The 12,527-nt window shown below is 59.4% G+C and overlaps 1 protein-coding gene across 8 annotated transcripts in view; it reads right to left on the bottom strand.

Moving 5' to 3' along the window:
• The window catches only part of PCNT (pericentrin), a 101,593-nt gene that overhangs the window by 36,873 nt on the left and 52,193 nt on the right, over positions 1–12,527 (bottom strand). For 6 of the 8 annotated variants that reach the window (XM_077879488.1, XM_077879484.1, XM_077879489.1 and 3 more), the window contains exons 18-27: positions 10,075–10,235; positions 9,614–9,852; positions 7,763–7,925; positions 7,022–7,234; positions 4,078–4,110; positions 2,559–2,788; positions 1,995–2,111; positions 1,868–1,888; positions 1,216–1,422; positions 204–374 (exon numbers count right to left, since the gene is read on the bottom strand). In XM_077879488.1, the coding sequence (XP_077735614.1) occupies positions 204–374; positions 1,216–1,422; positions 1,868–1,888; positions 1,995–2,111; positions 2,559–2,788; positions 4,078–4,110; positions 7,022–7,234; positions 7,763–7,925; positions 9,614–9,852; positions 10,075–10,235 (1,555 nt within the window). The remainder of the gene's footprint in view (positions 1–203; positions 375–1,215; positions 1,423–1,867; positions 1,889–1,994; positions 2,112–2,558; positions 2,789–4,077; positions 4,111–7,021; positions 7,235–7,762; positions 7,926–9,613; positions 9,853–10,074; positions 10,236–12,527) is intronic. The other 2 variants (XM_077879486.1, XM_077879487.1) reach the window with 2 other exon arrangements.

The following is a 12,527-nucleotide window of genomic DNA, read 5'->3' as shown; positions in this document are numbered from 1 at the left end:
TCCTCCTGTGTCTCTGCCTCTCTCTGTGTCTTTCATGAATAAATAAAATAAATCTTAAAAAAAAATTTACAAGACTTTAAAGTACATGCTGAGAAGAGTCATTAACATCTAATAATCACGAAGGTACACAGCAGTCGCAGCCCCACTTCCCGCATCACCTGGACGTCCTGCCCTCGCCAGCCGCCCCCAGCCCCCACTCTTGCCTCGCTCTCTCGCTGCTGGAGCGCCCTCTGCACCGCCTCTAACTGGACTTCTGGGCCCTCGGGGCAGCTGTCTGCAGGAGGCACAGGGCACCTGCCCTCATCGAGTTTAGACTGTAGTGTGGACACCAGAAGCAAGTTGCTCATCTGCTTCTCCTGTAAGGCCTCTTTATCCTGATTAAGAAAAAAAGGCTTATTTTAGGCAAGTTTTTCAGGAACAAGGGGTGTCAAATTGTGACCTGAGTGCCCAGTGTCCTCACATGCCCCTGGCACTCAGCTGCACACACCTGCACACGCCACACACATGACCTCCAGAGCAGAGATCCACCTGGTGAAGGATGGGACCCCAAAGAGAGGGCCATCGTGTGTGCCTGTGAGTCCACTGCAGTGAATCTGTCCTTAGTAGTTATTCAAGAAGGAAAAAAATTGTCCCTAGGCTATTGGCTATTAACAAAAAAAACTGCAAAGAACTTGCCTGAGAAGAGGCCAGTGGCTGACAATGTTACTCTGTATAACGCATGTTAACGTCTCACTGGAAAAGTTTTCAAACAGTATTTACTATGGAGAAATTGGTCACAACAAATTACATGGAAAAGAAGTTACAGTAAGTGGCCCAAGTTTGTACAGAGAAAAAAAGGCATTTTCTATGCCTGCAGCATCTAATAAGCTCAGGAGGTGTTTGCTGAGAGAAGGAAGAGGGAGCAAGTGATGCAGGGAAAAAAGAAGGGTGGGGGGGGGGCGGGGAGGAGGCGCTCCTGGGGAGGGCACCCAAGCCCTGCCTTGGCCTCCCGCTCGGGCTGTGAGTCCCTAAGCCGCTGTGGCAAACCAACTGAACCGAGCGGGGCTCACAGGACCCTGGAAGGGGTGCGGTCTTGGGGCCGACGCCAAGTAGGGTGCTGGCGTGAGGGGCTGAGGGGAGAGCAGCTGGGGACGCTGCCCTCGGAGGGGAGGGCGGGGGTGGGGGGGCACAGTGTGGGGTCCCGCAGACTCGGGCTCCCCCGGCGCGGGCTGCTACCTGCTGCAAGGCCTTCATGGCGTCTCTCTGCCTTTCCAGCTCTTCCCGCAGCTGAGCCGCCTCCCTCCTGCAGCTCGCGTTGGTCTCCTCGAGACGTCGGATTTCCTCTTCCTGGATCATCACTTGTCTGTCCGCCAACTCTTTCTTTATGACCAACTCGTTAAAGCCATCTGATTTCTCTCTCAACTTTTCTTGCAACAATTCAACCTAAAACAACAAGAACGCCTGAGAAATGTGACAGTGACAGCACCACCTCCTAAGTACGGGAGCACACGGCACGGCCAGCGGGCACGCCGCGCAGAGGCACACGCCCACACACGGCAGGCACGTGGGCGGGAGGGGACCGTGTGGACACCCTGGCTGCACTCGGGGCTCCGCCACTGGGGGGTCACACTGGGGGCCCAGGGAACGATGCACGGAATGCCTCAGTGCTTACAACTGAAAACGAACCCAGCATAGTCCCCATATACGCTCAGTGTTTGAACCAGCACACCAGCCACAGCCGCAGCAGGCGGGGGACGCACGCAGGTCCGCTCCAGCAGAGGGAGGCAAGGGAAGGAGGAGCAGGCCCCCGTGCAGCAGCCCCCACGCTGTGCAGGGGAGGGGAGGGGAAGGAGGCGGCGCCCACCATGCAGACCCCCAACACCCCTACCTCCTCGTCCAGCTGCTCCTCCTGCCGTTTCCACATACAGGGAAGGAAAAATTGTTCCACAGGTAAGTCTTTAGAACATGATGCAGAACATTACCCAACGGGCAGAGCACGCGTCAGGCTGACTTACGTCGCTGACACGAGGGCCATGGGGCCGCGGCCGGGCCGCCTGGCGGAGCTGCTCCTCCAGCCTCTGGATCTCCCGCTGGAACTCCTCCCGCTCGTGTTCCCTCTCGACAGCCTGCTCCTGTGGACAGAGGCAGTCTGCTCGGATGTCTCAGAGGCACGCAGGCCACGGCACTTCTCCCTCCGGAGGGAAGGCCGACCGCCTGCGCAGACGCGGACCGCCCAGCAGGCGCTCGCAGCACTTCCCTCCACACCACCTGTCCACCGGCTCGATGAAGAGGTGGCCCTGCAGGTGCAGCGAGAGACTCTGCAGAGTGTGGACAGAACAGCCACAGACAGCAGACGGCTCGGCCCAAGGGGGCAGGGCTGGGCATGCAGGGCTGGCACGGGGGCTGGGGGGGGGCCCCGCAGGCCACGCACAGGCGCACGCTGACCCCTTGGGGATGTGTGCCTAGAGTGACCCGGCCACAACGCCCCGGCCGCGTGCTAACCCTAACACTGTGTCACGGACGCTCACGCTACAGGGCCGGCATTCAGGGACACAAGCACACTTAGTCAAGATGCTCACGTCCATGAACTGCCGCTGGCTCCGCAGATGCTTGTCCAGAGCCGCCATCTGCTGCCTCAGCGCGGACAGCTCCTCGGCCTGCTTGGCACACGCTTCGTGCCGAGAGAGCTGCTCCTCCAACTCCGCCTCGAAAACCTTCATCTGAGAGAGCAGCGCCGCGCGGTCCTTCTCCGACTGCTTCCTGGCCTCCGACTGCTCCTGCGTCAGACACTCCACTTCCCTACGAAGAGCTGAAGAGACAAAACAGGGAGAAAAGCCCCACAGATCAGGGCAGGGACGTGGGCTGAAGCAGAAACGGGAAACGTGCCCGGCAGGTGCCCCCCACGGCGGGGCAGACACACACCACATCCAGCCGCCCCAGCAGCCCCGGGCCCCGAGACACAGCCGGCCCCGAAGGACATGCACCCACAGCCAGCACGAGCCTGGGTGCTCACCACTGGGCTAAATGCCCCCAGAGACAAAGCCAAGGACGTTAGAAAAGAGCGGGAGAATTACAGCTTTTAAATTAAAATTCGCTAAAATAAAGAAATGTAAAGCTTGAGAAGACTACATCTTGGTATTTCCAAACGACCCATCAGTGGGTTTTCTAGGAATCACGCCTCCACATAGATTGTCCTGTGTGGACAAGATGCAGCCGAGGACTCGGTGAGGGGGCGCACAGCCCGACGGAGAACGCACTGACGGCACAGCCGGGGCCGCGGCAGGGCCTGCCAGACGTCAAAAGCCAGTCTAAAATTAAGTGGGGAAGGCCCCAGTCCCCGTGGGAACTGTACGCTCATAAGCACGTCTAGTAGAGGAGGCTGGCCTCTGAGGAGTCCTAAAGTGCGCAAACTATCCACAAACTGAAATTTTGATTTCATAGGTTTTCATTTATAGTTTATTTGCTTTCAAAACTCCTTCTTATAAAACCCTGCCAATCTCTTATGCCAAACTGCCATCACCACTACTGGAACATTCCCAGGGAATTCTCATGCTAGTAAGTCAGCAATTAGACTAAATTGCCTTAAACATGCAGTTAGAACCACATCATCCCCACCCGGGGGTCGTGCTGCCTGGCCGCCCACCCAGACGGCACCATCCTCGGGGCCACATGCTGCAGGAAGGGCGCCCAGCCACAGCTCGCGAGGGCCCCGTGCAGGTGGCACTGAAGAGAAGGTGTCATGTGGTCACTCAGGCCATGCCGAGGGCCACCGACGCTGTCGGAGCAGCAGAGGAGCTCCACTCGGGGTCCCCCAAGACTCCCCTAAGACCTTCCAGGCCCCAGGGCTGGCCCCCGGCCCCAGGACAATGCACCTGCCACCAGACGGGGCTCCCTGCCAAGCAGCACCGGCCGCGGAGGGCGTCACTGGATAAGAGCTAGCGCATTTCCACATGTCAACAGGGAAGGTTAAAGTTGGTGTTTTTGTTAACAGTTTGCCACAAAAGCCTTAAAGTATTTTTCCTCTTTAGTAAAAACTGGGGCATCTGGTGCAGCAGACACAGCTCATCTCACACAGCAATCTGGTCTGTGTTTACAAACCTGAGTCCTCGTGTGCTATGGGAGCAGGAGTGCCTATGAATGAAAACACAGCATTTTGAGACACGGGTATTAAAGTCAGCAGGGCGCCAGGGCTTGTCTGTGGTCCTGGACAGTCTCTAACGCCCACGCCCTCGCGCCACCACGACGGTGCGAACACCTGCATCCCCCGACATCCGTATGGTGGGCCTCACAGATGGGACCTGGGCTTTCCCAGAGGCTCTGAGAGCGCCCAGCCCTTCCGCACGGGAGGGCACAGCAAGAGCCGGAGCTCCCCAGAAGGGGCGTGTGCGACTCTGTGTGGGACCTCCACCCTCCGAGACTGAGGGCAGCAGGTGCCCACCGCTTGTACCCGTCCACACTATTCTGGGATGGCAGCCAGGCACGCCATTTGCTCTTGGGCTGCAGCAGGTCTTGGCTGCCAATAAATTTAGTGCAGACTTTTAAAAAGAAACAGAAACCACACTTGGGGTAGACGGCACTGCCCTGAGAGCAGCCGCGAAACACACCACACACCTAACAGGCACCACGCAAACAGGCAGAGCCGCATCTCCCCACAAGGTGCAAGGACCTCTAAAGGCACTTGGACATAGGTCAACACTCACGAGGGCCCAGAGCAGAATCAGGACCACGGGTACCCTGGCTGTTCCTGGGAAGCCGGTGGTCAGGGAAGGTCAGCAGGTGCTGTGCACATGGGCAGCATTTATCTATTTATTTTTAAAGATTATGTATTTGAGAGAGACAGCACACGCACATGAGTGTGAGCAGGGGGACGGGCAGAGGGAGACAGGCAGGCTTCCCGCTGAGCAGGGAGCCCGATCCCACAACCCCAAGATCACGACCTGAGCCGAAACCAAGAGTGTGACACTGAGCTGACTGAGCCACCAGGCGTTCTGGGCAATATTTCCACAGCTCCGGCAGGGGTGCGTCTGCAAACCTGAGCGCAGAGCTGTGCGTGAAGGGAGAGGAACTGTGTGAGTGAAGGGAAAGAACAGAGGCCAGGTAAGAAGGCCAGGTGCGGCTAACAGGATGAAAGCCAACCAAGGACCGAGCGCGGTGTCAAAGGGAAGGAGCAAAGACTGGCCCCGCTCACATCTGCCAAGGTGCCAGGGCTACGGGCGCTGCGGCCACACAGGAGGCCAGGCCTCTCTGCAGGGTAACCAGAGACGCAGAAGAGCAGCCGCGTCCACAGCCTCGAGAAGATGTGCAGGGGGAGGCAGGCCCGGGCGCAGCGGAGCCCCCGGGACGGACCTCACAGAGGCAGGGCCACTCGGGCCTTGGGGAGCGACGACGAGGCTGCCCCCTGGCTCAGGGCTACACGGCTGCTCAGCTGCTCAGGCCCCGTCTCTCAACTCCAACACCTGTGAGCACCCTCGCTCGCTCGTGGTGGTTAATAAACTGGGTGGGTGGGGTGTGGGCCCGGCCACCCCACCGGGCCTCAGGCTGGGAGCGGGCGGATGGGGCCCTGCACAGGGACAGTCTGTCCCACTGGGAGGCGCAGCCTACGGGAAGGGCCGGGACAAAAGGAACGAGGTCTAAAGAAATAACCTGAGGCTCACAAGTCCTCAGACCTGAAGCAGAACAAGGCATGTGCAGGAGCCCCACCGAGTCACGGCAAAGGGGCGGTAAGAAGAGCAGGGCAGAGGGCAGCTCCTCAGAACACCTGCGAAGAAACAGGTGCCTCAGCAAAGACAGCGGGTGCAGGAGAACAATGGTTTATGGCCTCCAATTTAAGAAAAAGAAATCAAACCTTTTTTTTTTTTTTTTTTAAGAAATCAAATCTAAAACCACATGTCGCCAGCTACAACTTCATTTATAGAAAAGAGTCAAGTAAGGAAATTCCAGGCACTGGAGGTCTTGGGAAATTCCCTGCACATGATCCTGCCGTGAGCCCATTCACTCCGCGAGGAGCCACGGGAAGAACACCCCCAAGAACTCACATCTGTGCAGACGGCAGTATGCACGCGGCACAGGGTCCACAGGGCACGCGTGCTCACTCACACACTCACGCACTCTCACACATCAACGGTGCCTCCCTGGACACCAGCATGGCCGGGCACCGGGCAGAGACGGGAGCAGGAGAAGGGACACGAAGAGTAAGCAGACACACAGCGTTGCGGTCAGCAGCGGAGCGTCCCTGCCCCCAGAACAGGTCACCGCGCACCAGGAGAGACAGCAGGAGACCCCCGGGCAGCTTTCCAGGCGTCGTTAACACGAGACCCACAAGAGACACAACTGACGGTGGAAAGAGACTCAAAGGGTGAAACCAACAAAGACAGGTCAAGTTTTCAACATCAGAAATTCAACTCAAAAAATAGAAAAAGGACAGAGAGATACGTCCAGGTAGACAGACGTTATCGAGCGGCGTCGGGCAAGAGGAGGGGGTCGGGAGCCATCACGCACAGCCCGCGGCTGGAGACCCGGAGCACGGCAACTCCGCCGTCCAGGAGCTGCGGTCCCGGGGACCCGCCTTCGTGCTCACAGCACGAAGGATCCAAGAAAGGGCAACCACGAGGCCCTGAGGGCTGGTTGTGTCTCAAGGGAAATTAAAAAGAAAAACTTGGGGGAAAGAGAAATGAAAAACGAGGCTCCCGAATGGCGCAGAGCGGCACAGGGACGGCCGAGGTGCAGCAGGCCCGGGGCGGCTGCGCCCACACGGGCGTCCCCGGGGCGTCCTCAGGGACACCGCCACCTGCAAACCCCAGCAGCGCAACCCTCCGTGTTCCAACCGCTCGTACCTTAACTATTTTAAAGAGGAGACCTCTGACGGCCTGAAATCACGGCGAGCCTGTTACGAACACGTTTCCCTACCTGAGGGTAACGTTACACAATGTTTTAAGGGCGCACCCAAGGGCGGTCAGCGGCCGTGCTATCTGCACTGAGGCCTCCGGGAGGGCGCAGCCGCGCAGGGCTCCCGCCTGCCCCGCTCCGCAGGCGCCGCTCTCACCAGCTTCTCTCGCCTCTGCTTCTGCGGCCGACGCCTCCTTCTGGCTCCACAGGGCGGAATTCTCCTCCTTCAGCTCCGCCTGCTGCTGCGCCGCCCGCTGCAGCTGCTGCCTCAGACCCTCCAGCTCCTCCGCCAGGCCGTGCTCGGCCGTCTCCTGCCGGCGCAGCGCCTCCTGCAGGCTGGCCTTCTCCTCCTTGAAGCCTTCGATGATGCCTGAGATGGAGACGGGCCGCTGAGGCCTCACGGAGGAGCAATGGTCGGCCCTCCCAGCCGCAGCGCACCTGGGAGCTCGCACCTGGGAGCTCGGCGCTCGCCTGCGTCCCGCTCCCAGACGACAGGCCTGTGCGCCCGGGGGGCGGGGGGGGGGGTGGCGAACACGGGGAGAGGCCTCAGCACCGCCGCATGTGACTCCCTCACACCACGGCCGCCACCCGGCGCACAAGCGCTGTGACACCAGGGACCAGACGCCCGACGTGCGGGGGTCCCAGGGGTCACAATGTCCCTTCCAGGACACCCGCCGCCCATGACGGGAGGACAGACATTCCCACCTCACCACAGCGCTGAGGCTGTCGGCCCGGGATCTGCGCTCCTGATCCCAGGGTTTCCTGAGGAAGGTCACCGGGGCCTCACGCCATGGGCGCTACTTAGTCCCTCGCTTCACTCTTAAAGTTGTGAGTCCTCCCCTTCCCCGGTGCCCCGGGCCTGTGTCCCCGCAGCCCTCCGCCCGCAGCCAGCGCTCACCCTGCGCCTGGTGTAGCTCCAGCATCAGCCGCGTCCGGGCCGCGTTCTCCTCCTCCAGGCGCTCCAGTAACTGCTGCTGCTTCCTGACGACCTGTGCCGTCTCCTCGTTCTTACAGCTAAATTCTTTCTCAAAACGAGAATGAATCTGACGCGCTTCTTCCAGCTGTTAACACATTTGGAAACCAGAACCACACGTCAGAATAAAGCTCACGTTAACACCAACGGACTTAGAATCCCGGCACAACTAGAATTCTGACAAAACCACAAATACTCTGTAAGAAGCAACACTGACGTTCAATACCGTGTCCGTTATACGCAAATTTGCTTTTTCAACAATTTTCAAGAAAGAAAAATTCTGCACAGCTACAATGCTGCACAGAAAGTTCACACGTGCACGAACGACGGACGCCACACATCTGCACAGTGACGCTGCCGAGAGGGCGCGTTTCCAAGGCCATGAGAACTGTTCATCAAGAGCCCCGAGGCCGCACAGGATGACCATCTGTGCTCCACGGGTGGAGGAGGAGGCAGGGAGGCCGTGGGTGGGAGGGGAGGGAGGGAGGCTCCCTGGGCCGGCCACCTCGGCGGGCATGGGGCCTGACGCACCCTTACCCCCTGCAGACCCTCCCTGACTCGGTCTCCACGAGGTGCGAGGTGCGGCCTCCCGCGGTGCCCTGTCCTGGCTCAGCCCCAGGCCCCGATCTCGCCTCCCTCCCCTGCCCAGGCTGCGGCCCAGGCTAACCCGTGGAGGCAGACGCCTACAGCCAGCTGTGCCGACAGACGCCTGAGCAGCCGGCCTGGGCCTCCCTCGGCCTCCCTCACACTCAGGCACCTCCAGCTTCCCCAGACTCTGCCTCTGAGGGAATCCACTGGTTTCCCCTTGAAAGCAGCCCCAAGGCTGCTCTTCTCACACCAAATGGAGAAGACTTATTCAAGGATTCCTGGGATGTAAACAGCAAGGTTTTGACTAAAAATGCATATTTTCTAATTAGGTTCAACGTGAAAAAGAATCCCTACGCTGCCTGTCATGTATTCATATTTCTTTTTTTTTTTTTTTTTTTAATTTTTATTTATTATGATAGTCTCACAGAGAGAGAGAGAGAGAGAGGCAGAGACACAGGCAGAGGGAGAAGCAGGCTCCATGCACCGGGAGCCCGACGTGGGATTCGATCCCGGGTCTCCAGGATCGCGCCCTGGGCCAAAGGCAGGCGCCAAACCGCTGCGCCACCCAGGGATCCCTGTATTCATATTTCATGTCTTTTCTAACTGTACAAAACTTTCTAAAAAGTTGAGCATAACCCCCTGTTCTGGTGATAATCTCTGGACATAAATATATTCAACGTGAAGTTAAAAGGGTGCAGGAGGTAGACAAAGGAGAGACGCCAAACCACGTGTCATCAACCCCACACTCAGCTCTTCCTTTCCATTCGCAGCAAACCTACTGTCTCCAGAATTTGGGCTCAGAAAAGACTTCTGCTTAGGAAAAACACAGAGGAGCATCACTGGTAGTAACAGAAAATGAGAACAATATGAGAAAGCAGGTACGTACCCAAAATTGACGGTTTCTGCCCCTGAATCCTAAAGGAGAAGACAACAGCGAAAGAAGCCAGATCCACCCAGAAAGTGCCAATGCCCCTTCTCGCTCTGTAGGCTGCAGCCGAGAACCAGAAACACCGAATGGACAGCGGCCAGCACCGCGCCTGGGAGTGGCACCATCCTCATCCACTAAGCTTACGTCGCCAAACCATGCAACCTAACCACTTATCGAACCCGTTATCCTCAGAAAAAGGGAAACACTAACAGGAGCCAACATAGGGCCGCAGATGGACGGCACGCGGAGCCGTGTCTCACCTGCCTGGTGGAGTCCAGAGCCAGCTCCAGCAGGCCCTCCACCGCCAGGCCCAGACTCTGGTAAATCCTCCTAATCGGCTGCTCGTACTCCAGTGAACTTTCTGGGCTCATGAAAAAGCTTTCACAGATGTGACTGCTAATTTCAGCCTCTGAAGGCATCTCCACGCATTCAGGCAAACTTCTGTCCAGTTCCAGCAGGGCTGCCTCAGACCCAGGCCACGTCTCTTCAAGCACTGGTGCTGCAAATGAGCAAAGACGTAAACCTGCATATACCACGCGCGCGGCAAGCAAGCTCCCAGGACCAGGCCGTCAAAGGACAAGCACACCCGTGTCCCAGAGGCACTGGCCCACCTCCAGCTTCGGGAGCTCATCCGGCCCGGCCCCACACAGCAGGGAAGGAGGGGGACAGCACGGAGCGCTCCGGCCCCAGGGCTCAGACGCAGGGCCGTCCGGGCACTCACCTGCAGACAGGGCCTGGCCGCTGGGCCACGCACCAGGTGGGTCTTCATCCTCCAGACAGAGCCCCACGCGCTCACTGATCCGGCTCTTCAGCGCGATGGCAACCTTCAGCATCTCTCCAAACAAACTGAGCAGCCTCCGCAGAGCATCTCGGAGAGCTCTCCTGAGCAAAGCACACAGCGGGCCGTGAGCTGTCAGCCGTGTCAACTCTGCCTGACTCGGACAAGAGGGGCACAGCCGGGGGGCAGCTCTGCCAACGAGACCTAACCTCTGGGCTGCTACCATTGACTTTGAGAAGGCGTCATCTTACTGTTAGTTTTCGTGGGCTCCTGTGCCCACTCACAGCCTCTCGGACCCCCAGGAGGACAGCACCAATGTGGCTGGCCCTCTCTGGCCACAGCATAGCGACCACACCCAAGACACAGCTGGGGTGAAGGGCTGCAGCCTGTGCATAAGTGGACCAGCCGACACGGGTCCTCATACCTGGGAGATGCCGGGGCCGAGGGGGTGGGGGACACTCGTACACCCCAGCCATTCACGCGCTCACACCGCCACCAAGGGCCTGGGGCAAGGCCTCCTCCCAACACCGGGACCCCACTGAACAACACGTGGAGAGCTGCCCAGGGGAGAGACAGGAGGACCGGGGCGGGAAAGCAGCACGGGGGCAGACTGCACGCAGCACACCAGTTGCTCCCTGCTGCCCAGGCCTCCAGAGGGCAGGCAGGCACAGGACAAGACATCCTGTGGGGGGAGCGGGCGGAGGCAGGCACGAGGATGACAGCGGCTATGGAGGGTCAGGGAGGGCAGGGGTCACCCTCAAAGGCTAGGAGGGCTGCAGTCCCCTCGATGATCCTCAACCGTGACAAACGCTTGTGGGTGTCAGGAGTCTGCAGCTGCTGCTCACCCACTGGCCCCATCTTGCACACCTGGAATCGTGTGTGGAGCCAGTCGCTCTACAGCCTGAGGGGCGCTCAGGCCTGGGCCCCAGCCTCCAGACACCTACGGACAGGTGCTCTCCTCGAGGCCAGTGTTCAAGGGGCTCTAGAAGGAAGGACGTGCTCTCTGCACAGCCAGCTCAGCGGCAGCAAGGCCCACAGCCCCTCGGTGCACGCAGGCAGGCACCCTGGGCACAGACAGCCGACCCGAAGGCGACCCCAACGGCGACCCCGGCCATGACCCCGGGGGAAGGCCCACGGGAGGCCCTGTGAGCTGCAGCAATGCACCAGGTAAGCCAGGTGCTCGGACACAAGCGAGCCCTGCAGCCTCAGCTACACACTAACGGGTCCTTCCGCGGCCGACCCACAACAGCAGAAACAAGGCTCCGGGTCAACACGGGAGAAATCTGAATGCTACAGGGCAGGAACTTCTTTTTTGTTTTTAAGATTGTATTTACTCCTGAGACACAGAGAGGCCGAGGGGGAAGCAGGCTCCCTGCGGGGACCCCGACGTGGGACTTGATCCCAGGACCCCGGGGTCACGCCCTGAGCTGAGGCAGACGCTCCACCGCTGAGCCCCGGGCGGCCTACAGCAGGAACTTCTTAGTGAAACCCAGGCAGCCGGACAAGGGGCAGCCCGACTCGCGCCCCGCGCCAGCTCCTAGGGCGGGCGGTAGAGCGGGCGGAAGCCGGCACAGCCAGCCGACGAGGAGCCGCGACACTTCCAGCTCTGGCGGGCTTCGTGGGACCTTCTGATGACAGTGGCCCCACCCGGGCCCCCCACACTATAAGCCCAACCCCCCCCAGGGAGCCCCCGGGGCTGCACTTCTCCAAGGGGGCGGGAGGTGGGAGCCCTGGGCCGGAGGGCAGGTGCACAGACACTCCGGGGCCCCTGCGCTCTGCAGCCAGGCTCCAGAGAAAACCCGAGACAGAGACCTTGCTCGCGGGGGCGGCCCCGGGCCCGGCTGGTCCCACGCTTACAAACAGTGTGTCCTTGTAACTAAGTGGACCGACGCCCCAGAGGTAGTGGGGACTTCGAGCTCCCTACACCTGTTACTCACGATTGGGGAGGCTCCTTCACAAAACAGACAAAAGCCTGAGGGGATGCCTATTTTAAAGGGTCTCTTGAGGCTTCTGGATGTTTCTGATGTATTGTTCGCCTCCTAAGGGCCCTGAGGCCCTCCCCCACCTCCTCTTCCCCCTCTCCTGAACCTACCCAAACCTGCCCAGTCTTCGAGGACCTAAGTGCGGGAGGCTTCTGGTGCACTCTGGACTCCGACCACCTGCGAGCTGCAGCTACGTGTCCTCAAGTACCCAACGACTCGGTGGGTTTGTGGAAGTAATCACCAGTTCTTCACATTTACGTGTCTGTCCCCAGGCCTGCTGGGGAGGGCCAGACCTTGGATCAAACTGCCCAAAGGAAACACCCCAAGGGGGATTTAGGGAATCAGGCCCTCAACTTCCCTCCGGGTGCTAGAACACTGGCAGGAAGTCCCTGAGCAGTTACAGTAGCTTTTCCT

Source organism: Canis aureus, chromosome 30 (assembly GCF_053574225.1).
Source record: "Canis aureus isolate CA01 chromosome 30, VMU_Caureus_v.1.0, whole genome shotgun sequence".
In the NCBI taxonomy this organism is placed as follows: domain Eukaryota; kingdom Metazoa; phylum Chordata; class Mammalia; order Carnivora; family Canidae; genus Canis; species Canis aureus.
This window is presented reverse-complemented; position numbering and strand designations above follow the sequence as displayed.